The 25,231-nt window shown below is 47.7% G+C and overlaps 7 protein-coding genes across 7 annotated transcripts; 3 read left to right on the top strand and 4 right to left on the bottom strand.

Moving 5' to 3' along the window:
- Positions 1-327: 327 nt before the first annotated feature.
- F4822DRAFT_425149 (uncharacterized protein) lies at positions 328-3,504 on the bottom strand (the record flags this gene model as incomplete). The annotated part of the gene is made up of 2 exons (XM_051460286.1): positions 328-2,959; positions 3,026-3,504. The coding sequence occupies 2 exons, from the start codon at positions 3,502-3,504 to the stop codon at positions 328-330; spliced, it is 3,111 nt and encodes a 1,036-aa protein (XP_051317704.1).
- Positions 3,505-3,894: 390 nt separating this feature from the next.
- F4822DRAFT_388925 (uncharacterized protein) lies at positions 3,895-9,553 on the bottom strand. The gene is made up of 2 exons (XM_051456930.1): positions 9,166-9,553; positions 3,895-9,110 (listed from the first exon to the last, which is right to left on the bottom strand). Exons 1-2 carry the CDS (start codon positions 9,398-9,400, stop codon positions 4,195-4,197), a joined length of 5,151 nt encoding a protein of 1,716 aa, XP_051317703.1. The 5' UTR covers positions 9,401-9,553; the 3' UTR covers positions 3,895-4,194.
- Positions 9,554-9,772: 219 nt separating this feature from the next.
- F4822DRAFT_388924 (Pre-mRNA splicing Prp18-interacting factor-domain-containing protein) lies at positions 9,773-11,381 on the top strand. The gene has a single exon (XM_051456929.1). The coding sequence runs from the start codon at positions 9,869-9,871 to the stop codon at positions 11,303-11,305; it is 1,437 nt and encodes a 478-aa protein (XP_051317702.1). The 5' UTR covers positions 9,773-9,868; the 3' UTR covers positions 11,306-11,381.
- F4822DRAFT_388922 (uncharacterized protein) lies at positions 11,382-12,418 on the bottom strand. Its single transcript, XM_051456928.1, has 3 exons — positions 12,220-12,418; positions 12,035-12,133; positions 11,382-11,944 (listed from the first exon to the last, which is right to left on the bottom strand). Exons 1-3 carry the CDS (start codon positions 12,282-12,284, stop codon positions 11,533-11,535), a joined length of 576 nt encoding a protein of 191 aa, XP_051317701.1. The 5' UTR covers positions 12,285-12,418; the 3' UTR covers positions 11,382-11,532.
- A 128-nt stretch (positions 12,419-12,546) lies between these two features.
- F4822DRAFT_109480 (ribosomal protein L21e-domain-containing protein) lies at positions 12,547-13,704 on the top strand. Its single transcript, XM_051452446.1, has 4 exons — positions 12,547-12,729; positions 12,795-12,862; positions 12,920-12,967; positions 13,098-13,704. Exons 1-4 carry the CDS (start codon positions 12,694-12,696, stop codon positions 13,426-13,428), a joined length of 483 nt encoding a protein of 160 aa, XP_051317700.1. The 5' UTR covers positions 12,547-12,693; the 3' UTR covers positions 13,429-13,704.
- Positions 13,705-14,567: 863 nt separating this feature from the next.
- F4822DRAFT_109512 (pali-domain-containing protein) lies at positions 14,568-17,465 on the bottom strand. The gene is made up of 3 exons (XM_051452447.1): positions 17,074-17,465; positions 15,545-17,000; positions 14,568-15,494 (listed from the first exon to the last, which is right to left on the bottom strand). The coding sequence occupies exons 1-3, from the start codon at positions 17,258-17,260 to the stop codon at positions 14,972-14,974; spliced, it is 2,166 nt and encodes a 721-aa protein (XP_051317699.1). The 5' UTR covers positions 17,261-17,465; the 3' UTR covers positions 14,568-14,971.
- Positions 17,466-20,603: 3,138 nt separating this feature from the next.
- F4822DRAFT_388915 (ABC1-domain-containing protein) lies at positions 20,604-23,352 on the top strand. Its single transcript, XM_051456927.1, has 3 exons — positions 20,604-22,158; positions 22,303-22,742; positions 22,803-23,352. The coding sequence occupies exons 1-3, from the start codon at positions 20,865-20,867 to the stop codon at positions 23,094-23,096; spliced, it is 2,028 nt and encodes a 675-aa protein (XP_051317698.1). The 5' UTR covers positions 20,604-20,864; the 3' UTR covers positions 23,097-23,352.
- The last annotated feature ends 1,879 nt before the right edge of the window (positions 23,353-25,231 follow it).

Below are 25,231 nucleotides of genomic sequence, written 5' to 3'. Positions count from 1 at the left end.
GTAGGCACATACTATGCAAACGAATACTACCTAGGTATTGAAGGTAAACTATCTAGATATCATATCCATCTAGACATTCCAAGACTCTGTTATCAACCAATCATCCGACCATTGTAACCCGCCGAAAGACCTAAACCTCTTGCAAATTTTTCGTCGGTGTATGCATGCCGATTAAGCAATGCATGCTTCATACTCAATTAACTCCATCCATCCACCCATCCGTCCTTCAAACTGAATTGCTATGAATATGAGTATCTATGCTAGTAGTGTTATATATAGGGTGAGTGTGAGGAGTGTTGGGTTATATTCAAGACGTCCCCTGTGTCTTTATTTCGCGGCACCAGCGCTGATAGCTTGAGCGCTGACGTTGGTATCGGGTGGTGATTCGAAGCCGGGATTATCCATCCAATTCGAATATCCATCTTCCTCTTCTGCTTCAACCTCTTGCTGCTGTTGCTCTCCATTATTTTGCTTTTGCTTTTGATTCTGTTGTTCACTTTGTTCCCCCACCTCCGCCACCGCATCTGCATGTCTCGGCGGTAATTCTGGTGGCGTACCACCCGGCGACGATCCCTCTTCATCGGGCGTCATTTCAATCAAATCTTCACTCCCACCATCATCATCTCCCTGGCCATCTAATTCTTCCGCATCCTCAACCCAAGGCTGCATATACGACGTAGTCGAATCTTCATGATCATTTTCGTCCTCATGATGCGGCCCAATAACCTGTATTAATGGGCTATTTGGCTCTGAATCGGTCGTCGGCGCCTCGACAACGAGGACATTATCATCGTTACTTCCATCGTTACCAGAATGGATCTGCGAAACGCGTCGGCGTCTTGTTGGCAATGGAGGGGGCGGGACTTGTCTTCGTTCGATTTTCGCCGTAGCCTCGTTGAGAAGATTACCAGAGCTCTGGCGTGGTAGTGATGGTGGTGGGACGACGGGTTTCCGTTTCGGGACAGCCATAGGAACAGCTTTCTTACCTGGTCCGGGAAGCGGCGTTCCGGGAGGAGGCAGTGGTTGGCCACGTCCCATAGGCTGATTTAGATCGACAGGAGGATCGGATAGTTTCCGTCCGTTAGGGCCACCATTTCTATCCGTCTGTCGTTGTATTGCACTCAACCCCCATCGCTTCGCTGTTGCGGCCGCATTCGACACGGCGGCTAGAGTATTGCGTTTCCCCTCAGGTGTTCCGCCGTTAGTAGAACCCGCTGGCGAAGCGGTACCTTCTCTTCGCATGAAAAAGCCCCTTCCTATGGAGCCGGTACCGCTCTTGATCGAGTTTCTACTACTCGAAGGCGCTAGGGAACCAGGAGTTACTGTATCGCCCTCCATACTTTCTGCAGACGATGCAGTATGTCGTCTCGCTGGTGCTGTAGGAGTTTGCTCTTCCTCACGGACTTCGGGAATTACTTCAGATGAGGAACTCGCGGAGACACTGCCCGCCTGTGTAGTCGAGGATGTCCTTGCAGGCGAGCCAAGGGGTGTATGTGTGGGTGAGCTGTTTTTCGACCTAGCAGATATACTCGCTATTGCGTTAAAAGCGTCATCGCGATCTGGAGGACTTGAAGATGGTCTGAAAGTATCGGCATGTATAGGATCTGTGCTAACAATCGGACTTGATGCTGAAATTGATCCTGACCGACTGGGTTTTAGTACATCAGTGGCAGAGCTTCGTGGACTCTTTGTGTCAAGAGCTGTTGTCGATGCAGACGCGCTTGGATTGATATCATTTTGTAAGCTTTTCTTGGAGTTAAGCTTTCTACTCCAGAATCCTTGTGACTGATTTGTCTGATTGGTCTGGCTTGTTTCCATGACTGGTACACTGTGACTTTTCTCTAGCGAAGGAAGTTCTGGTGGTGTAGCCGGTGTAGCCGGTGTGGTGCCGTTTTCCTCCATCCGGCTGACTTCGTCAACATTTCCAAGTTGAGCAGCAATAGCTTCATGGTCCGGCGAGCGCTGAACCTCATCGTCGCCCTCGAAAATACCTCCTCGCCATTGTTTGTGTTCTGTATTGAAAAACGGGATATCGTCCCAGAAAGGGTTCACCAATGTCTCAGCTACCACCTCTTTGATTCTGTTCTCGATCTGTCGGAGAATAACCGTGTATGTGATCTGTCTCGAACTTACAATAGGTTCGATTGTCATCTCTATCTTTGGCATCGACTGGAAGGAGAACCAAATGCGATTGCTTGGAGGTGGCTTTATCTTGAAGAAAATGTGACCTTCAAGTCTCCTTAGCACTACGGCGAGGATGAGATTGACCTCGCGAACTTTGAATCGAGGACCCAGATCGATACGTGCTGTAGCGGCGACTTCTAACCTGAAATTGCCGGTGTACTTAACGTCAGCTTCCATTCCGCATTCACCTTCCACACTTAGATCTTTTAATCGAGGATTCGTAAAATAAGGGGCTGAATCTCCGGTATCGATATTCCGAAGTGCAATTTTGGAGAGAAACGATGGCCGCTTGACGCGACTGATTTTCTTCGTAATCTTCTCTCTTATGAGGTTTTCAACATCCTTGGTCTTATACAGGCCGAGAAATATCCTTCCAATGAAAGCGTTCAGCCATCGCGTTTGTAAATGATCCTCGGACGAATGTAGTTTTTGAACCAACGATATAATATTTTTGACTTCGAATCGTTGGGGTTTCGGAGCTAGGTTCTGACCAGTAAAGGTCTGCTCTTGATTTCGGAGTAAAGCAAAGTAGAAGTCTTCTTTTGCCGAGCAATTTTCGGAGAATAGAAAGAAAGGTTTCGATATTTGTGTGTCGGGTGTTAATTCTTTCCCGTCCGTCTTCCTACTTAAACACAATGCATTCCGCTTTATAAACAATTCGCCTTCGGGTGTGGGATCCCCGCCAGAGTATATACTGATATCGTGATGAGCTAAGGAGATAACATGTCGGACTTCGAGCTGTTCGTCGTCATCGAATAGCATTAAGTGGCCATGTCTACGATCAATAGGACGTCAGCCCTTCACATTTCCGAGACCTGCGTCAAAGACGGTCGGCACACACCTAAGTACGACATAGAATACATTTCCCGCCTTCTTGGGCCGCTGGCTAACATTCTTATTGTCGTCGAGGGGACCTGGTGTTTGTTTCCTATCGAATATACTTCTGTACATAGTCTGGTACACGCTAGGACTCGGCGCGGCCACGGTGGCCGATCCTACAGGGGTAGCACGTTCGATCGGTTTGGCATTGATGCCCATCGGAGTGTATTCACGACATACTGCGAAGTAACCCGCCGCTACATCGGACTCGGCGAGGAGACGTTGCTTCGATTCCTCCTTCTGGGCTTCGCGAAGGGCAGTGGTGTCATCACCAGGCTGGACAATACCATCGGGATCATTGCCATCATTTCCGGTCGTGTTTTCGTCGCGAACGGGAAACGTGTAATGCGCGTGAAATAGCACGATCGCTATAGCTAGAGGAATGAATGTGACACCACCAAAGAGGTAGGTCAATAAGAAAGCAGTCCAGCTCATACCCATAGCTACTTCTAGCTTTGCTTACAAGGGGGCCAAGCAGCAGACAGCGAATCTGCTTACCTCTGCGGTGGCCGAATTTCGAAGACCATGGATAATAAAAAATGGTTTCTTCGGTTTTTGAAAAGAAAGTAATGTGTTAGATAAGACAAAGTTATGTCAAATATGAGCAGATTTGATGATTACCCATGTTATGCAGGTGGAATAATGAATGATAAGATAAAGCCACCTCACGAAGCTTAATGTGAAGCTATTGCATGCAGGTAGAGACCGGGGCCAGGCTAATAGCGGCAGTCAGCGGCTAAGAGGCCTATGGTTAGATGGGACGTCACAGCAGAAGGAGCCACGTGGGGCTTTTCGTAGGTTCGCGGGGACAGATAGGCTCATGAGACCCCTGTAAAATTAGCTGTGGCTGAAATAGGGATCCCTCTACTTTTGATCACGACACGATCCGAGTGACCTTTAAACTCTTACATATTATCAGTGCAATTCTATATCAAAATAGTCGCAAATTCACATGTGAAATTATATTTCAGGTAATAAATCGGGAATCATTGCTTAGTGTATGAATGAATCCTCAATTCATGAACCCCCTCGAAAACGCCACGCTATGCATCTCTAACGAAGTTCCGTCATATAATCAAGCCACCCGGGGTATTTATTCCAAGGTCATATAATATGTGCAACACCAACCTCCTACCATTGTAACTCCTCTGCTCCGATTTTCCCATCCAAAAGCTGCTTAACAGCCGGCTCAACCACACTCTTCTCCGTCCTGTAGCGAGCCGCCTGCTTCATCCTAGTGTAAAAAACCGGACAATCTTTGCTATCGCACGGCACACTATCGAGTGGCGCCAACCCCGCACAGCTCTGGCAGATCTTCGTCACATCCGTCAATTTCCTTTCCTCTTTATTGAGCTGTGTCTGTAGCTTTAGAAGAGAAGTTGGCGCATTTCTACGGCACCTCATACAAACTGATGAGGTCTCGCTCTTGGTCTTTGCGCCGCAGACAAGACACGCTGCTGCCTTCATGTACGATTCTAAGGTCTTCTTCGCAAACGGATTCTTCCCGTCATACGTCGTGTCTACACGATGAATCCGCTGCACCTTGGGCATTTCGTCGTACCACTGCCTCACGTTGGCTCCAACCAGATTGAAAATGCGCTCTAGTGGTGGGATCAAATTCTTCGAGATATAGTACTCCGAATCCAACTGTAAATGTGAATTGCTCAATAATTCCTCGGGAGCGACGCAACGGTCAATAAGACGAGCTCCGGGCGCTCCCGAAACCACAACGTATGGCACACGCTCGCCATACTGTGGCTCTGCTCTCGCGTCTTCGAGCATCTTCTTCGTGCTAATCAAAGCACCCGGCGGAGGCGGTCCTCGATCGCTATAAGTGCCCAACTTGACTTCTCTCGCGAAGCAGAAATCTTGCATCGAGACAGCTCCACGCATTATCTTTTCGCATTGTTTTTGGAAGTATGATTTAACTTGGCTGAGATCGGCTGTCTCAAAGAGAATTTTAAGAGCCTTCTCTTCAATCATCTGTTCGGCGGGTGTTCCGTCTCTCCTGACTGTCTCAATTCCTTTGGCATCAAAGTCAGGCTTGAATTGGTCCTTGCTCTCGTATTTATACCCGACGTAACGCTTCTTAGCAAGAAGCACACATGGGTGGTAGACCTTTTCGAACTTGAGCTTCACCGGTCGAGGATTCATGTCCGTGACCGCTTTCGCAATCTCGTTGCCGATATCAAAAGCCTGGTCCTTGGTCCTGCCTGGCAGATAAATGAACAAACTATCCGTATCGCCATAGACGACTTCTGCTTTCCATTTATCTACTGAATGGATCAGTGCTATCGCCCTTTCAAGAGTTTCGCGTCCGGTTTGTACAATACTATCCGCGATTTCAGAGCAGGGCATGCGACCTGAGAATGACGCAGATGTGTATCCGTACGTGACGTTCGCGAGCAACTTCAATGCAAGTTGCCTGTTGTTGAGGAGTTGTTGCAAGGTCTTGTCGTCTTTGTCTTGCTTCATCCCACTCTTCACCATAACTCGCGTCTCGAGAATTTCCGTCAACATCTTGGCTAATAATGATTTTCTGACCTCTGCTTTGCAGTACATCATGCCGTTGGGGGCTATGTTGATGTGATCTTTGAGCAACTCCAACAATCTGTGTTGTCGTTGGTAATCTGCGAAACCCATCTTGTTCGTGCCCCGCCAATCTACAATACGGCCGAGGAAAGTCGAGTAGCAATAGTTATATGCGATCATGACACTGGGGTACAGGCTTTGGAAGTCGAGAACCACTAGCGGGCTGTTGTAGAATGCACTCTGCGGTTCCATGACGAGAGGAAGGCATTCAAGCGCATTCTGACTTCCGACCTGTTTCCTGTCTGGAGAGACTAAGATGAAGTTTTCTGGCTTCGCAATCCTAAACATGATCGACTCGACTTTGAATTGGGATCCTCGAGAGAAGACGGAAAAGAAATCCACACCTAGAAGTCGCGCCTGTTCGCTAGTTCGCGGAATAAGCTCATTCGCTTCAAGAATTTCTATGTCGAGTTTCGTCCGAGTTAAGTAATGTCGAAGGAGCTTGCTTAGATCTCGATGCCTTCCCTCGGTATACCACTCTGTCAAAGTGCGCCAAGGATAATGTGGGATTCGTCGATGCAAGAGATGCCAAACGACATTTTCCATTGTGTACTGGAGCAGAGTGAGTTCGCTGCGCATCGCCCGCCAGATATTGATCATGTGTCTACCAGTAACTCGAATAGTCGATGTGGTATTGAACCCCCATCGATCAGATTCTTTCCCGAACCGCCCGAACGATTGGCTTTTCATTCGTGAAAACTCATCGCAGAGATTATAGTCATATTTGAACCTCGCTCTCTCTATCAAGTAACCCCACGAACTACCGTGAACTTCGTATCCGGTAAGAATGTCCGGGTCGTGCGTCCTGACGATTTCGACCATTCGGGTCATTAACTCAAGCTCTGATGCCTCTTCAATGACATCGGTTCGAGTTGGACTCTCCTTCTGCATTCTTCGGGCTAGGGATCCGTCTTCGGAGAGGACAATAATGCCGGACTGTACCGATAGCGATGCATTATCACCTGTGGCAAAATTCTCGTCTGACTTGGAACACCAAAAAATGCATTGGACTTCGTCCTCTTCTGGGTTCGGGAAAAGTTTGCCCCTTGTGTTAACATGTACCTCCATACTCATGATACTCATGTACTGTGCTTCGTGTTGGACGCTTGTCGATTTTTTCTTCTGGGAATATTTAAAGCCATGCTTGTTTTTGGGTGTGGGAGCGTCAATCTGAGACATATACGGCTTAAGCTCAGGGTCGTTAAGTCTCATTACAGGCTCCTGTGAGTCTCTCGCTGCAGCCTGTTTTTCTGTCCACCAATCCTTCACTTCGTCGAAACTGGGTGGAGGTTCCGCGATTTCCCAGCTTCTCAGTGAGCATTCTCGACGCAGTTTTTTGTACACCCGTTCGTCTCTTTCAGCGTCATAGGGCAAAGTAGATTTCATACCAAAATTAGCAGGAGACTCTCCCGTTGGGTCGAAATCAGGCAGGTACGGAAGAGTGTTCCCTTCGAGACGAAACTCCTGACCGGCGTATTCCCGAACCCTTTGAGGTACATCTTTTTCGTTGCTATAGAACGCATCTTGATATATAACATCAGGACGACCCAAACCATCCATAGTCGATAAGACTTCGTCAATGCAGGGAGGGGAATTCCTAAGAACAAAGAATCGTGCTTGAGGTCGAGGAATGCATCCAATATCGGTAGGCTTTCTAGACTCAATTTCTTTCGTGCTATTTGACGCAGAGCTATCAGACTCCGATTTGTTAGTTGGCGAAGCCGATTTCTGATTAGTATCTTCGGGAGAGGTTAACGAGTCAAAAGCGATATGCTTCATAGTCTGGCTACTCTCACTTTTCTGAGAATTCGTCTGTTGACTCAATCGCAACCTTGTACTTGGATCGTTGGGATTTTTTACGACTGGGAACTTGAGGACCTGGTTCTCAGATCCCTTGAGGATTTTCTTCGGTATTGAAGGCTTGGTCTGCGATGCCGTTGGTGCTATTTGACTCCCTGGCTTTTTGGAGCTTGCTGCCAGCTTTTCCGTCGTGTCTACTTGATCGGTACTGGTTATAGGGGCGAATCCTACGCGACGGCGCTTTGCTTCCTGTCCCTCTGAAAATGGCAGAGCAGGACGTTTTTCAGCTTCTTTCAGTTGAACTTGTGGTGTATCCCGGCTTCTGCTGACCAAGCCTTGATCCTTTGCGATTTCGAGCAATACTTGAGGAATTGGAACGCGCGGCCGATGCGTCAAACGTAAACAGCTGATATGCACCCCATTGGGGAGTACCCCGTGCCGATTCTCGTCATGCGGCTTCCTAACTATTTCTGGGGATAGCGTTGTGTCAGATTGGCCTTGCGAGCTCTCGCTGGTTTTCTCCGCAGCTTTCTTCGGTGGCCTCCTCGGCGTGATCGATCCATCACCACCTAAATTTCCGACACTAGGAGTCTGGTTCTTTTCTACTGATGCAGCATCACGAACCCTTTGTTCGTCTGAGTCATCCGGGAAGATATCATCACCATCATCTAGTGCGATGTTAAGAATGCGGTCGTCGTCCACTAATATACTGCTCGTAGGATTTTCGTCGTCTTCGAACCGTTGGCTCGCATTACCAAGCGCAGATTCCAAATTACTCGGGTAGAGGTCCTCAACGGATTGCAACATAGTATTGATAGTGGACTCGAGAGGGTCGATTTTCACGAATGTGTTGAACCCCATTTCCTTCTTGTCGCTTTGGTCGTGCTCTTGGTGTATTAGTCCTTGAATTTGATCCCGATATTCTTCCTCGTGAATCCATCCGGGAGGTTGCGAATCACGTGGGTCTGCGGACATAGATACAAGAGCTTCCGGAGGGAATGGGCTGCTTCCCGGCGTTCGACCCAGCATTCTTCTTTTACGGCGTTTCGTCTCGTCTTTCCACAGCCCAGCCATACTGTGAACAAGTTTCATATCAGCAGGTAACGGGTGCTTCATCTCAGTGAAATCATGGTGAAGCTGCCTTTCTTTAATCTCATGCCGATTTAAAATATCTTGGACGCATATATCGACTTCGATAGAACAATGGCCTGAACGAGGGAGATCAGCGTCATCGGTAATAAAATTTCTTGACACTGACTGGCTGTGCCATATATGAGCTAGTTCCGGATCATCTTCGCGCTGAGGGACCGGGGCTCTGAAGCAGGCCTTTTGTGATTCGATATATCCGCATCCGTAAAGATTGTAGTCGGTCATGAATTGCAGTAAATATTGTAGATGTGCCTCGTAGGGTTGGAATTTCTGTTTCATGATAACACCCTGTTGAAGCAATTCGGCAAGTCTTGTCATAGTCATAGGATTTAACATATAGATCTTAAGGTAAAATCGATAGCCAACGTAGAACCCGTAGAACGGTATCCCTTTAACAAGGGTGATTCTAGCCAGATATTTACTCTTTCCATCGTAGGCATTACGACGGTAGCTCACGGCTAAGGCATGATCGATGGATAGATGAAGTCGATATATGTAAGCACCCACTGCCATACGAAGTTAGAACTGAATGTGTACGGGACTTATGAATATGTATCTCACCATCATCAGGAAGTAGGCATCCATCATACTCAATGTATAGATATGGGAACGCGCCGTGAATATGAGCGCAGACTTTCTGACCCGTTTCGGTCGAACCAAAGACTCTGACGACTGGGACCCTGGGCTCTTTGCCCAATTGATCAGCACGGATGTCATTGCGCAACTGGGGATCGTATTTGGTAGGGATAGCTTGATAATGGTCTATGCAGTTCAGCCGCACACGGAAAACGTCCATGGCGGCTTGTTACATAGAAATGTTGATGCAAGTCGAAAATGCATGAAGGATATTATGAATATTCCTTGTGAAAACCTAGCTGAAGCGCATTGACGATACAAGAAACGATGGTTTAGTATGGGCGTGGGCCCCCATCGATAGTTTGACGCGTTGAATAAATCGAAGATAGAGTGAAATCGCGTCGCGTTATCATGTGTTCGTCGAAATGACGTTAGCCTATCGGTAAATGGCACTGTATAACCCCCGACCTCATGACTTTTTAGGTAAGCTTAAGCCACCAAGCCACGCCGTCAATTCATCAGCACAGCCACACGTAGAACTTCGATAAGCGGATTATCGCGATTAGCTACGCCGTCCAAACTCAGTTCCTTTTCAAGATTCAAGATCATTTCTACAACCATTCTATTATCTACTCCCCTTCTCCTCCTTCTACCCATAAAGGCGAAACACACACCGATACCCTTCACAATGCCACCCCCACCGCCGCCACCGCCATCGCGGCGGAACGACGCCAACAAAGCCTCCGCAGCCTCCAAAGAAGAAAACATCTACATCCCCTCCTTCATCAGCAAGCGGCCCTTCTACGCAGGCGAAGAAGGCGATCCCTCCGACTACCTCGAACACCAACGTCTCCACAAGACCAAAGACGACCAATCGAAATGGTACGACCGAGGAAAAAAGCTCGGTCCAGCCGCGACCAAGTACCGCAAAGGCGCGTGTGAGAACTGCGGCGCCATGACGCATAAAGCGAAAGACTGTCTCAGCCGACCGCGCGCGAAAGGCGCGAAGTGGACGGGGAAGGATATACAAGCCGATGAAACGATACAAGATGTGGGGTTAGGTTGGGATGCAAAACGGGATCGGTGGAATGGGTATGATCCGAAGGAATACCGGACGGTGGTTGAGCGGTACAATCAGTTGGATGAGTTAAGGAACCAGATCTCTGGTGCTGCGAAGGGGGATAAGGAGGATGGTGATGTGGACGGCGAGGAGGATAATAAAGATGCTGGCGAGAAATACGCTGAGGAATCGGATATGGGGCGCCATCAGAGCACTGCGACGAGACAATTACGAATACGCGAGGACACGGCGAAGTACCTACTAAACCTAGACCTGGAATCCGCGAAATACGACCCCAAGACACGCACCATGGTCGACGCAGGCGCAACAGCTGACAAAGCAGCGCAACTCTTCGCCGAAGAAGGGTTCCTACGAGCATCCGGCGATGCAGCGGAATTCGAGCGCGCGCAGAAATACGCGTGGGAGAAACAAGAAAAGAGCGGTGATACATCACAACATATGCAAGCGAACCCAACGGCGGGAGAATTCTACCGCAAAAAGGAGAAGGAAGAAGCGGAGCGCAAACGCGCTGAGAAGCTCAAGACATTGCAGGATAAGTACGGCGGCGACCAACACGCGATGCCGGCCGCGTTACGTGAGGCTGCAGTCACGGAGTCTGAGCAATTCGTTGAGTACGACGAGGCTGGGCTTATCAAGGGCGCAGAACGGACATCAGCTAAGTCTAAGTACGCCGAGGATGTTTACGTCAACAATCATACTTCGGTATGGGGCAGTTGGTGGTCTAATTTCAAATGGGGCTACGCGTGCTGTCACTCGTTTATCAAGAACAGTTATTGCACGGGAGAAGCAGGGATACAGGCCTGGGAGGCGGCTGAGAAGCACAGAACAGGTGCTGATTTGACAGAAGAGGCACCGGCGGAAGAGACGAAAGATGACGACAAGGCTGAGGAAGCTGAACAGCAGCAACAGACGGCCAAGAAACGCACTATGGAAGAGATGATGGGTGGTATTTCAGAAGCAGAACTGGATGAATATCGCAGGAAACGAACAGCCGCAGATGATCCCATGGCCAAGTACCTAGGGAATGATGAGCTAGTTCGATAGTATTGATCCATAACATGGGGTTGTGTTAATATAATGGAAAGAGTCATAGCAAATCACTGGATCACGTAGAGCACCAATTTATCAAACGGTGGTGAAAGTTCTTCATGCATTCCGATTTCCCTGGCCTAACGCCTTGAGGTATGACCTAAGTTTTCTCATACCATCATAATGTAAAGAGTTTTTCCCCACCGCCTAGCTATCCATATCATGCATGGAATGCGATAAGTTTACTCTTCCTCTTCCTCCTCCTCGCCGTCATCCTTCTTCTCGGCGGCCTTAGCCTTCTTTCTGCGTACACGACCAGGGCGGCCACCACCAAACGGCGAGGTCAAAGAGAAGTCAATGTGCTTCTGGGAGTCGAGACGGACAATGAAGGAGGGAACGTTGACGATCTGCTTGCCGACACGGATGTGGCGCTGGCGGATGAGGACACGGGCGTGGTGGATGGACTTGGCGAGACCGAGCTTGTAGACACAGGTCTGTAGGCGACGCTCCAAGAAATCTTCGACCTTAAGGGCAAGCACGTAATCGAGCTTCATGCGGGACTCGTCGAGCACACCGACACGGACAAGACGACGAATGAGGGCATTGCCTTCGAAGAGACGTTTGGGGTCCTTCTCGTCGAGGGTAAGAAGCTGACTGAAATTTGATATACGCATTAGCTTTTTTGATATCTTATTATGGGTGTAGGAGTGAGATTAATAGGTGGGAAGAAATAGCAGAACTTACCGGGCAGCACGACGAATCTTGGAGAGGGTGAGCTGGACACGCCAGACCTCACGCTTGTTTCGTAGACCGTACTCTCCGACGAGCTTCAACTCGGAATCACTAGGAAGGCGACCATGTCAGTTTTTCTCATTCACAATCGACTTAAGCAGAGACAAGCTCTGGCTCAGTGGCCGGTGATTACTGACAGACGGGCGGCCTCGAAAGGGCGACGGGGGACCTTAGCGGTCTTGGAGTAAGACAAAGGTGCCATGATGCGACTCAATTGTCTTCGTTGGGTGATGAGGGAACGAAGAAAAGAGAGGGAAAAAAGAGGTTGTCGTGGGAGTCGCGAAATTAGAATAGGATTAAGAAAAAAGATGGAACCAAAGGTTAGAAAGATAGAAAAGAAAGAAGTGGGTTTGTGCAATGGAGTAGGGCAAGTGTGGGGCTAATCCTAATCTGGATAAGCTACCCCTCGCTTAATTGGCAGCAGCCAGTGGTGAGTGTGCAAGGTGGGTGGTCACTTCTAAAGTCCACAACTAGACAAGCCCCGAAAAAAAAAATACTAAGCGAATTTCTTGCGAGCCCCGAGACTTCAACGCATACAGAGAGAAATCAATTAATCTTCCCATCACCAATCTAACACTCATTTCTCTCCATCACACGACAACACCGGCAAGATGGGTCACGCCGCAGGTCTCCGCGCAGGCACACGAGTACGTTTATTGAATCCGACAAAAATAATCGTTATGTTGGAGGGGGTGACTAACAATCGCGACAGTATGCCTTCTCTAGGAACTTCCGCCAGAAGGGTATGATCCGCCTCTCTACATACCTACAACAATACAAGTACGTTGCGATCTCGAATGCTTGGGTGGGAAGTTGTAAATATTAACATTTGGGCAGGGTTGGCGACATCGTTGATATCAAGGCAAATGGTGCTGTTCAGAAGGGGTAAGGCAAATCCGATCCATGCGAAAATAAATACGACCGATCCGAATCCAGACAAAAACGAAGACTGCGAATTTGGCGAGGTTATATTTTATGTTACCGAATACCCGGAGGCTAACTTGGAGGAAAATAGTATGCCTCACAAGGTCTACCACGGAAAGACCGGTGTCGTCTACAACGTCACCAAGTCCGCCGTAGGTGTTATCATCTACAAGAAGGTCAAGCACCGGTACATCGAGAAGCGAATCAACGTCCGTCTCGAGCACATCAACCGATCGCGATCAAGAGAAGACTTCATCAAGCGCGTCAAGCAGAACGCCGCCCTCAAGAAGAAGGCCAAGGCCGAGGGTACCGTCCTCACCGTCAAGCGATTCGCCGCCCAGCCCCGCGAAGCCCGAACAGTCTCCGCAAAGGACAACCGACCCGAGACGGTCGCTCCTATCGCGTACGAAACGACTATCTAAGGGGAGAGGAGAAGAGATGGTTGCGGTGGTTGTGGTGTTCAGGGTTCTCTGCCGGTTGCTCTTTATCTTATTGCATTCGGGGTTTTTCGCGTGGCCAGGAATCTCTAAATCTTCTGTGCATGGCAAGGCATGGATGGACATAAATATAGGCACAGCCTAGAGGAATGACAAAAATTATACCAAATGCCAAATAAATAAATGTGTTCTGGGTTCGTGACTAGTCCCGACTTACCACATTTACATGGGCGATCCCTCCAACACTACCTTGTTGTTACGATCTGCTGAGGGTAAGCCCTCTTGCAAAGGCAAAACAAGGCGACTATTCATACAAGTCTGCGCTCAGCCTCATCCGGGAACTCTTCTAAAGTTTCTGCTCGCTCACTTCAAGGTATAACCACATCGTGGTGAACCAAGATAAAATAGATCGTCCTAAGTAGAGATAGGTCAAGAATACAGGTACTCGAAATTCGTCTGATTTTGCTATAGGTGTATCAATCTTGAATCATATAGATGGCATAGTCATGCAGATCTCGGCTTCACACACTTTACTAAATGCGATGCCATATAGGAGTAATACCTTGGCCAATACAATTAGAACACCTACCCAGGTTCTTCTCCCTTAAAAATTATTATTATATCACCTCACAACTCTGTAGTAGTAGACATCCCACTTGCCAAGAAACACATCATAGTATTCACGCGAAGAACACACAAGACCAATACCATTGCTTATAGCTATTTTTATTTCTTTCAACATTATCGCATATTCGCCACGACAGCAGCAGCGCGAACGCACGCACGCATACCTCGCAGCTCACCTACAGCGTAGCTAACTCCCTAGCTACTAACAGGTATTTAGCTATTTCCCTCCCCTACATAAAACCAACCGAACCATAAACGAAGTGGATATTTCGGATTACCACACCACACGCAACAACAAACACCCGAAACATCCAGAGAATTTTTCTTTTTTAATCAATCAACGGGATGTTTGTCCCTTAACTAAAGACTTTATATTTGCCATCCTGTACTTGTTTGGTCATGCCTTGTCTTCAAGCTTGCCCATCCAATCAATGGCGGTAGAGACTGGTATTATCGGCCATACGTAGCCTGAAATTGGAGAAAAGTAGATGTTCATGCCCATCGGCTCCTTACGCCAGCCGAGTTGAAGTATTCAAAGTATCTGTAACTGAAGTATAGTCTCATAAATGACGACGAGTATTCGCCGTCTAGAATCCATAATGACGCATTCCTCAACAAGGTCCATATTTCTGATGCCGGCAGGGGATGTCAAAGTGAGGTGTCAAAGTAGTTGCATGTCGAAGAGAAAAGTTGTGTACATAGGAGGGTATATCGGAATAGAGTACGAAAAAGGAGATGTCGGCAGTAGAACCTAGTCGGATCATGTCTTAGTGATGAAAAGGGTGTTTCAACAGGTTTGTGCCTGAAGTTAGAAAACCGCATATGCTGTATCAGTAATGCGGTCTGAGAAGCTCACGTAAGCCCCACGGTGAACAAAGAGGATATGAATGAGTGCGAGTTATTATAAGCCAGGGTACGCGCTCCCAGGAATCATACCAGCTCCACCAGCACTTGGTCCACCACGATTTGACGGTAGCTGGAAGTCCGGGTTACTATTAAGAACATTCACTTCGTTCCGGTTCACCGGCTTTCGTGGTGGCATTTGCTGGTTATATCCCTGACCGGGAGGCGGGTTCCACCGAGGGTTTATACCTCTTTGAGAGACTGAAGTAAAACCTGACTGCTCAGACATCGCTGGACTCCTTGGTTGGGGTGGGATGTCTTCATAACCCACAGGGCCGGTTGGTTCGTCATGGGCGGCTTGCTGCGGTCTAGAAGCAGACTCAGTGAAACGGGGATCTACATCTTCGTAGTAATTACCTCCATCACCAGCCGCTGGCGGTTGCTGCGGTTGTTGTGGCATGGGAGGCGGGGGTGTTTCACCACCAAGTTCGTTCGACCGAGTAGGGATTTGAAGAGGCGAAGGGAGTGCTGAAGGACGAGTAGGCCCATCTCTCCATCCTTGTCGGGGTGGGACATATTGGCTAATTGAAAGTCAGTAACGTTTACTGGTTTCGGGTCAAATTCTACTTACTCATCTTGACTGTATCTGCTACCTTCACTCATGAAAGTGTCATGTCGTTGAGCGTTGGAAGTCCTCGCTTGTTGCAAAGCTAACATACCAGCCACGTCGACATCACTATCTCTGAGTTGGTTGTTGAATTGACCAAAGCCCTGCGGAGGATGGGCGGGACTTCCTGTGGAAGCATCCATTTCCACAGCTTGACCAACATGTCCTCCTCCAGGCATATCATCCACACCCGGTAGCGGCGGTGGGGATTCGGCTCTAGGCAACTCACTTACACGACCCGGATTATATGCTTGAAAGCCACCCCCTTCGTTTAGACCAGCCGAGACATTCGGTAAGGATGGTTCCATGTTATAAGGGCCACCCGGAGGCGGTGGGGATACTTGTCGATTGGGAGCATAGTCCCCATAAGCGGCAGCTGGGGAGGGTCTTCGGTCATAAGGTCCACCACCAGGATAATTCGGCGGCGGTGTTCTGCCACCCCTCATTCCGTTGGGACCAAGACCAGGACCGTAACCCCCACGCGGGCCGTAGCCTCCTCGACCGTTGGGTGGTGGGCCATACCCACCGCGGCCGCCTCTGCCGTTTGGCGGTGGACCGTATCCACCCCTTCCACCAGGCGGTCCATATGGTCCGCCGTAGCCGCCTCGGTAACCACCCCGTCCTCTATAACCCCCACCACCGCGACCTCGTGCAGGCATTTGTTCGAAAGATGGACCTCGTCGCACTTTATAGTTATCCTGAGCCTGGTCTATCGGGTTGCCATACTGGTCTCTCGGAGCTGAACTGTTCGAGCCTGCACGTGAAGGCGCAATATACGTAGCACCCGACATACTCGTATCAGCAGCGACATTATTCGGAGATCTATCAGATGGGCTCCTGGCGGTTAACGGTATACGTTCTTCACTGCTACGGTCGTCCCTCTTCTCATATGTAGTGAAACCAGGTAATTTATCAGTTGGTCCGTTTGCTCCGCTAACCACCGGAACGGTTGGTTGTCGGGAAATATCGGTGGTAGTACTGGGAGGTGGATCAACTTGAGCCTGGCGATTATAATAGTTCTCTCCACTCATTTCGGCGTTCTCTGCAATCCGCCTCTTCCTCGCCTTTCTGCTAACCAATGTGCGCCTCATGGCACATGAGACGATAAAACTCAAGAATACAAGAATTGTGGCGGCTAGGACGATGTAGGAGCCCCAAGCCATATGAGGAACGAAAAGTAGGACATCGATTAAGAAGGCGAGGAGGCATACTAAAAATGTAATGATGCCGAAAATAAACAGTAGTAACAAATAGCGCGACGAATGAGAAGGCGAATGAAGATGAGCGACAATAGCAAGTATCAGCATTATAAGTGTTAGTAGACACGCAACTGGGTGGACCACAAGAATGGCGGATAACGTCGTCCGCGTCGGAGCGGGCAAATCGAAAGTGGCCGAGTCGCTTGCGGAAAAGAGTTTGGCTGTAAACAAGTCAATCAGAATCCAAGGCGCATCTATGTGGGAAGTCGGGTATAAAAGCAGAAGTAGACATACATGTATCATATCCAATCTCGATCGAAGTACACCGGCTGCCGTCGCAATTCCCAAAGACTCCAAAGCTCACGCCTTTGTATGTACCTAGAGGAATCGCTTTAATGATGGGAGTCGACAGGACTGCGAGCAACAGCATGACGAAAGCCGCGAAAAGCAGCACCGTCAAAGGTGTCGCCGGTCGCAACATGATGGCGGCTTAAAAGCGCGCCGACTCAAATGAGTCGCGGCGCCGTCGAAGTAAACCCTTTGTGTTCAATCGAGTACGGGTCGAGTCAACTTTGAAGATTAAAGATCACAATATGTTTGCTCATGCGAAGGTCCGGAATTGAAATGTACGAATATCGTCGGCGGCGACATGTAGAGCGAACGATCGATCGGTAATTTTTCGTATTGGATGTCTTCGTCTTTGTGTGTTGTGTTGACCCGCTGTACGGATGCGATGCTGTGATTGCTGTTGGTGGACACCGGTCTATTTGCCAATTTGCAGACTCGTTTCAAATATCCTCCTTTTTTAGAACCCCCTTCCGTTCAAAATTGTTGTTGAATTATCGTCAACCTAACACGCTTTCCAGAAACGAGTGACTAAAGGTGATCGGAATGATAACAACTCGAAAGGTGGCGGATTTAGTGTATGCTGGCCCTGTGGTGGCAGTGGCAGTGCCAATGGTAGTGCCAATGGTGACGGAGTTGAAGATCGGAAAGTCAAGTTGGGGAGTCGAGTTGATTGGAAGGAGAGTGCCCAGAGTGTCCAGGTGCTGGCGAGAATTGGATTTGGGGGTGATTTGGGTGGGTGGGACAAGGACCGTGATTACCTTACTTCCAGTACTGTACAGGCCCTGTACCTGCCCTGATTGCACATAAAGTTGGATGATCAAGGTGATCAAAGGGGACTTCGCGCGCAATTGAATTAATTGGTGGGTGGTCTAGACTTATTATGGGTCGCCTTGCTGATTTGGGACCGATTTAAGGAAGTTGCTTAGAGTGCTTAGGTGGCTTAGCCCTAGAGTACAACCGTCTAGTCCGCGCCTGCCCTGCTGCCCTGGAGGTGTCTACGCAACCCACGCACTTCCCCCTACGTTAAGCGTCTGGGCAGTGGATACCGTACCTGTCTAGCGGATGCTTAGCGGGTGCTTGTATAAAGGAGCTACCCTAACATCAGGGCTAGTCGGAACCGATTTGAGATGGTGCCGGGTGGAACTTTGACTTTTTCAGGTCCCGGTCTTGATTGATACTTGAGTTTACTTAGCTTAATTAAGTTGAATACTCTTATTTCTTATTCTTAATAATGATCATATCATATTGACTTTCGATACGATACATTCCTTCATACATGTTCTTAGATTGAACAAAGTCTACGTACGAGTTACTTACTCGCATATATCACTCACTAATGTATAACATTGATAAGGACGACCGGATTCTGCCTTAGCGTACATATGCACGAAAACTCCACCTGTGTCCGTCGTGGCTCGGCGTAAAATCCCAGAACGAATCAAGTACAAACATAGCCCTGTGCGTGGTTAACAAAGACAACATGAGACATCCTCTATAACAAACCGCGAGTACCTCGACTTATCAAATTTCATAATTAAATCCAGAACAAACAATGCCAGTGGTCAGGTTCAAGTCCTGATAAGCTTAAGCTAACCGTGTGGCTTCTTCGTAATAACCCCAGTTTCCAAGTTTTGAGAGGATTATCAGGAATATGATGACGTTCAAGCCCGATGGATATTAATTTGATATGACGACGATTTACGGCATGATGTTGTGACTCGGGAAGCCATCATTGCCGTTCTGCCGTGGCATTCTAGCAAGCGATAAAACCCGGGCAAGTCTGAAGCATTTTATCTGGAGAGAACGTCGGAATAAAGCTACCAAGGCGGCTCCCTACGCTGCATGTTCCATTAATGCGATGAGCTGGCAGCTTACCCGTAACTTAGAAAGCCGAACTTGGTGCAGGACTTCAGATAGGCTAAAGTAGAATATCGCGGGACCTGCCGTTGGTGTACACGGTGTATCGCATACCCAGGTATCTACAGCCTCCTGATCTTCGGACAAATACTCGTCCGGACTTCTTACGTTGTATTTACCAATTTATAGACATACCCGAAGCGATGCCAAGTTACATCCTATTAGATTCAGGGTCCTAGAGGAACATGGGATGATGGAATGGAAGCCGAATGCCGTAATGGTAAATGAGAACAGTGATCCCTTACTTCCTCCCTCAAATTAGGCTCGTCGGATTGTCATCGTGAGATTCGCAGCTTAGTGACAGAAGCCTAATGTTATTATTCATTATTAGTTACTTAAATGTGGTAAACAGTAAGTACCTGACCTTATCATCAACTAAGACACCACGGCTCAAAGGAGAAGGTCGGTGGACAAACAGAAAGACATAATCAACTACCTAAGTACCTTCTTTACCTAGGTGGATGGGAAGAATTTTATATGATAGTCCACCAATGATACCGTACCACCGCAATATACATTTCGATGGGTCGGGACGAATGTCGGTATTCAGGATTTATATATTAGATGCAAGTCAGCAAACATCCATAGGTTCTTGGGATTTCGGTAGCTATGTCCTATAGTTACCACGAGTTTTTAATTTTAAGCAGCGACTTGAAACGATCTTCTTCGTCTGATCAAAGTCCGATAAATTCCGCCGAACTGCGGGAGAATACAGGAGATCATCCAAGGCTCTGACAAGCCACAATATCGAAGTACAGCGCATACATGGATATCCGGTGTAATATAGTGGGAGCGAATTCTTTGTCGTTGTAGCACATGCCAATTGCAGCAATCCATTTCCGAATCTATGTGCTCCGACAAAACTCTTTCAACCATCACGAGGGTTCTAAACTTAGGAGTATGCGTAATAGAATGCTATCGTACAAGCCAATCAAAATGGACAACCGTTTTGAGACAAGGTGAGGGGAGACTCGTGCAGCTTCACTGATGAACAAAAGCGGTCTACAATCCCTGATGTATCATCATAGAGAATCGAACGAACAAGCGCTCTTAACATCCATGAAGATATACTGTGGTTCCCATTCTTCGTTTCTGATTTGCGCTTGAACCATCTACTTTAGCCGTTGTGTTTTATCATGCGTCAGCTTTCTAAAACTTCTAAGGACCCTAGACCAAACCAATGATCTACATCCATCGTAGGCTTCTGATGCAGAGCCTCAGATTACAGGGATAACATTCAGGCGGCTTTAAAAACTCGGTGCTCCCCTTAAAAGCCCCAATTCGAAGTTTCGGACTATTGTAGATATCTTATTCAGTCTTCTATGCATGTTCGTTCAAAGTTGTGTAGAGTTCGAATCTCTATTTGCATTTTAGGTAGGCCCCACAATTGGATTAATGATTTCCAAGATTGCAGGAGGAATTATGAAAAAATAATCTTGAAATGCCCTAAATTCTTAGACAGCTAAAAGATAGATCGTCCAATGTTCTAGGCTGGCTTTATAGTCCACTAACAAAACTTTCTATCCGGGAACGGTACGAATCGGCCCCGACGGTTCTAAAATAAACCGGACTATTGGTGAAATGTCGGCCGACTCGGTACCAACCGGAGATAAGATTAAACAGATAAGGAAGTATATCTATCGTCATTGATCTTCAGCTCGTCGCCTTATTAGTAATTTTCTTACCTTGTGACAAAAACTCTCGTCACCCACCTCCGGGGACATTCGGGAAGGAAGAAAAAAAAATATTATCTACATGTATTGGAAGAGGTCGGAAGCGTGTCTTCCGCCTCTGAAGTTTGTGTTGCGCTGTAGCTAATAATGTTTCGCAACGGTGTAGCGACGCTTCGCTCAAGCCATGCTCGCATACTACCGTATAATGTAGCGCACGCGACCACCCGATCCCTCTCCCGCCTTTCGAGCCGGACACAAATAAACCAGGCTCAGATCCGCTCGATACAGACGCATAATTCCTTCGAGCCTCTCCGACCACCCTCCCCCTCATCCCTCGGCAAACCCAAAGCAGCCCGCGAGTTCAAGCGTAGCCGGAAATGGGGCCGGCGATTACTGATCTTCTCCGTGGTCACCGGCATCGTCTACGAGATCGATCACCACGTCTTCGCATCGGGTATCGGACGATCGCTGCTGACATTCAGTACGGGTCTATTCGTGGCGCTGGATTATAAAATAAATTTCCGGGCAGAGCCGTATTTTGGGGGTTCGATTGAGGATTTGCATCGGCGCAGTGCGGAGCGGTTGTTTGATTTGCTGCGCGCTAATGGCGGTCTTTATTTGAAGATTGGTCAGGCTATTGCTATGCAGAGCGCTGTCCTGCCGCCGGAGTTTCAAAAGATGTTTGCGAGGATGTTTGATGATGCACCCCAGGACGAATGGCGCGATGTTGAAAAAGTTATCCGAAAGGACTTTGGTGGTAAGAGTGTCGAGGAAGTCTTTGGTGTTAGCTTCACAGGCGAAGAAGGGAAAGGTCTAATGGAGAGGAGAGCGAGGGCTAGTGCGAGTGTGGCCCAGGTGCATTGGGCTAGACTACCGGATGGTAGGGAGGTTGCTATTAAGTTGCAGAAGCCAGAGATTGCTAAGCAGGTTGGCTGGGATCTTTGGGCTTTCAAGGTCGTTATGCGAATTTACACATGGTGGTTTGACCTACCGCTTTACAGCCTGGTGCCGTTTATTACGGAACGACTACTGCTCGAAACGGATTTCGAGTCGGAGGCCAGGAATTCAGAGATGATGCGAGACCTCGTGAATTCAGAACCCAGTCTCAAAGGCAGAGTATATATCCCTAAGGTCTACTCAGAGTTTACAACAAGACGAGTGTTAGTGACAGAGTGGATTGAGGGAGTACGGCTCTGGGATAAAAATTCCACAACAGGCCGCTGGTTAAGAGGCTCTGGTAACGGGTCTCCCGGAGTTCACGGTGCTCAATTGCAGTTCAGCCCAGTAGATATGGAAGCTGCTCGACGAGAGCTGCGAGTGAACCCCTATAAGGAGAAGCTGAAGCCCGACCGGGATAACTGGAAAGGACTAAACGGAAAGGGCGGGCTTGGTCTGTCTGGTAAGGAGGTTATGACCACAATGGTGGATCTGTTTTCGGCTCGGTACGTATGAAAGGTCTCACTCCCCGAGATTCTATAACTCTCCTAGTCTTACGTATAAATGCTAACCAGTTGACAGTGAGTAACCGACACCTCCCCTATCATTGGAGGCTTGAGGAACGGTGCAGTGAGCTAACATGTTGCAGAAATATTCAAATGGGGGGTCGTCCATTGCGACCCACACCCTGGTAACATCTTCATCCGACGTTTACCATCAGGAAAGGCCGAGTTGGTACTCATCGATCACGGACTCTATGTTTACATGTCTTCCAAATTCCGACATCAATACGCCCTATTCTGGAAATCGCTGTTGACGTTTGACAACGATACGATAGCAGAAATCACTAAGGAGTGGGGTATCAAGGCGCCTGACTTATTTGCGAGTGCGACATTGATGCGCCCTTACGAGGGTGGTGATGGAAGCACAAAAGGGCACATTATGAAAGAATTCAAGGGCAAAACTCCGGCGGAACGACATTATGAGGCGCAACAACGAATGAAGCAAGGCATTCGCGAGATATTATCAGATGAAGATAAATGGCCCCAAGAGCTCATCTTCATCGGTCGCAATATGCGTATCGTGCAGGTAAGTGCTTCGAAACCTTATAGTCCCCCCAAATTCAGCTTACTCATATCATGACTTCAGGGCAATAACCAATTTATGGGATCACCTATCAATCGTGTTAAGATAATGGGTAACTGGGCGAGTCGAAGCTTGTTCCAGGACCCCAATCTACCATGGAGGGAGCGCATGACGAACGCTTGGCGACATCTCCTATTCAGGACCGTTCTATTCGCCACAGATGTGGCATTTTATACCTTCAAAGTCCGGCAATGGCTTGGATTAGGAGGTGGCATGGAAGATGAAGTTGAGGCTAGGATGAAAACCATGGCAAAAGACTTTGGTGTTGAGCTGCAGCATGAGGTTTTTGAGGGCTAAATCCCGGACTTATATTTAGATCTCGATTTCGATCTAGAAGGAATACCTGTGGTACTACCTAAAATATTGTGTAGAATCATAAAAGCATACATAGACGGATGGACGGGGTAAAGACAGCATATAGAGCAGCAAGCTAACTTGTACTATATAGGTGTAGATGTACTCCCTAAAAAGACAACTTACCTCTTTTACTATTTCAAAGAAAATCGGTATTGATCATAGAACTTAGAAATCGCCGATTGATACACCAAAGTGCAAAAAAGCTTGTGATACATCGATCCGCATCTTGTAGATCAGTGTCCGTCGGAGAATATTGTGGCTTGATAGGGTATCATTGAAAGCAGGTATCCAGCCTATACTGGCGATCTTCTGCACGGCACACAGCATAATGCGTGTATAATGTATTAAATCCTTTATGTGTACCAAGCTCCATGCGCTGTAATATGTTTTCTCATATAATTCAAACTAAAATACCGAGCCGTATGTTGGTAGCCGAGACTTCATGTAGGTGATACCATTCTGGGTATGTATTCTGCGAGCAATTCACTAGTTGTACCAGCACGTGGAGGAGAGTCCACTTGATTTTCACGCTGGTGCTTGCTAGTTAGCTGTCAGTAATCGATCTATTAACGTAAGTCATGACTAGCCGCGTGTAAGTTCGTATAGGCGGGCTGACAGCACTTGGTAATACTTGGCTTGTCGATATGAATCTTTTCATCAGATGAGTCTTCGCATGTCAAAGGGACAAAAATGGTTAATAAAATATTTAGGAGGTTTGATTCTCCAATTGAGCATGATGGATGATTATTAAGGTTCATTATCCCATGCCATGCATCGGAAAGTCGAACTCATTTTATAACACTAATCCCATTTAGGTAGGTAAGTACCTCCCGGATCCACTGTGCAGCCAGGCCGTCGGGATATTCTTGTGTCACTTAGCCCGAAACCGACTGTGACTAGCCCTGCTTGGTCACTTCTCCTGGTCCAATCACGAAGGAAATTTCACTTGAAACCACTTAACCCAAGCGTGGAAGCAGCGTGGGTTGACTTGGCCCGCACTTCCCCTTTTTTTCCAACCCATGGAAGCAATGTAGACCCAGTCAGTTTTAGCAAGTTAAGCTGGGTTTATTCAAATGGGACAAACAATTTTAGGTTAGCAGCTCATCTCATGTTATTCGTGATACTCTCTTGACGACGACTTTGCTTCCATCCTTTTTTTGTACCTATCACGGTCAATAACATTTTTCTTTTTTTTTTTCCGTCAAAAAATTGTTTCTATAAACAACTCAACATTTGATTTGTCGGCAAAGTTGAGACAACTCACCATCCTACTAGATGTATTGTTGTTTTACATTTTACCAATAGAATATTCCCCCGGAATCCTCTATTCTGCAATATCACGACGTTTGCCTGATCTTCAACGGTAACCCTGTTCCAGACCCTTTTTTTTAATCTGCGTCGCCCGGCGACCCAATTTTGCAGCAGAAACCCGTTAAACGCCCTCTCTTTTAAGACTGTGCCCTTAACTTTTCCCACCTTACTTACATGCGCACGTCTTCTCCATCCGAGATCCATCTGTTCGAGCGTGTCATCGCGAACTGACCACCTTCGTTTGCGATTCAATACTCATTTACGATTTCATTCGCATTTTTGTATGCCTTAAGGTTAGTGAATCATTTCCTTTGTTGATATTGGTCCTATTGTGTCGCATACACATGCAATACATTCACATTCCCAAGCTGTCTTGATTCGGTCTTGGGTGGACAAACATTCATGCATATACCACCCACATATACCCATTACCCATTGTAAGCGCAAGCGATTAGTAGGTACATTACCTACCTACTGTACATACAATCGCATGACCTCGAGCTTGTCGCGCCGTTGTCCTGCATAGTCGGCAGATGGAAGGAATATAGCATCTCAATTGGCCTGTTTTTTTCTGCATCTTCTTTCTCACTGGTTGTATTTGACGTAGTACCTTAGTGAAGGTATTAATTGAGGTCCAATACAATCTGCGCCCACTATCGCCAACGCGTCACCCCAGATCAGGTAGAGAGCCGAGTGAGGGCAAGAGCTTGAAGCTCGTTGGTCAAAAAATTACTGCAGCTACCTTGCCCTTGATACCCTTCCCA

This window comes from Hypoxylon trugodes (genome assembly GCF_022578975.1).
Source record: "Hypoxylon trugodes strain CBS 135444 unplaced genomic scaffold F4822scaffold_2, whole genome shotgun sequence".
NCBI classification, from domain to species: Eukaryota; Fungi; Ascomycota; class Sordariomycetes; order Xylariales; family Hypoxylaceae; genus Hypoxylon; species Hypoxylon trugodes.
The sequence above is the reverse complement of the archived record's forward strand: the minus strand, read 5'-3'. Positions and strand labels throughout refer to the sequence as shown.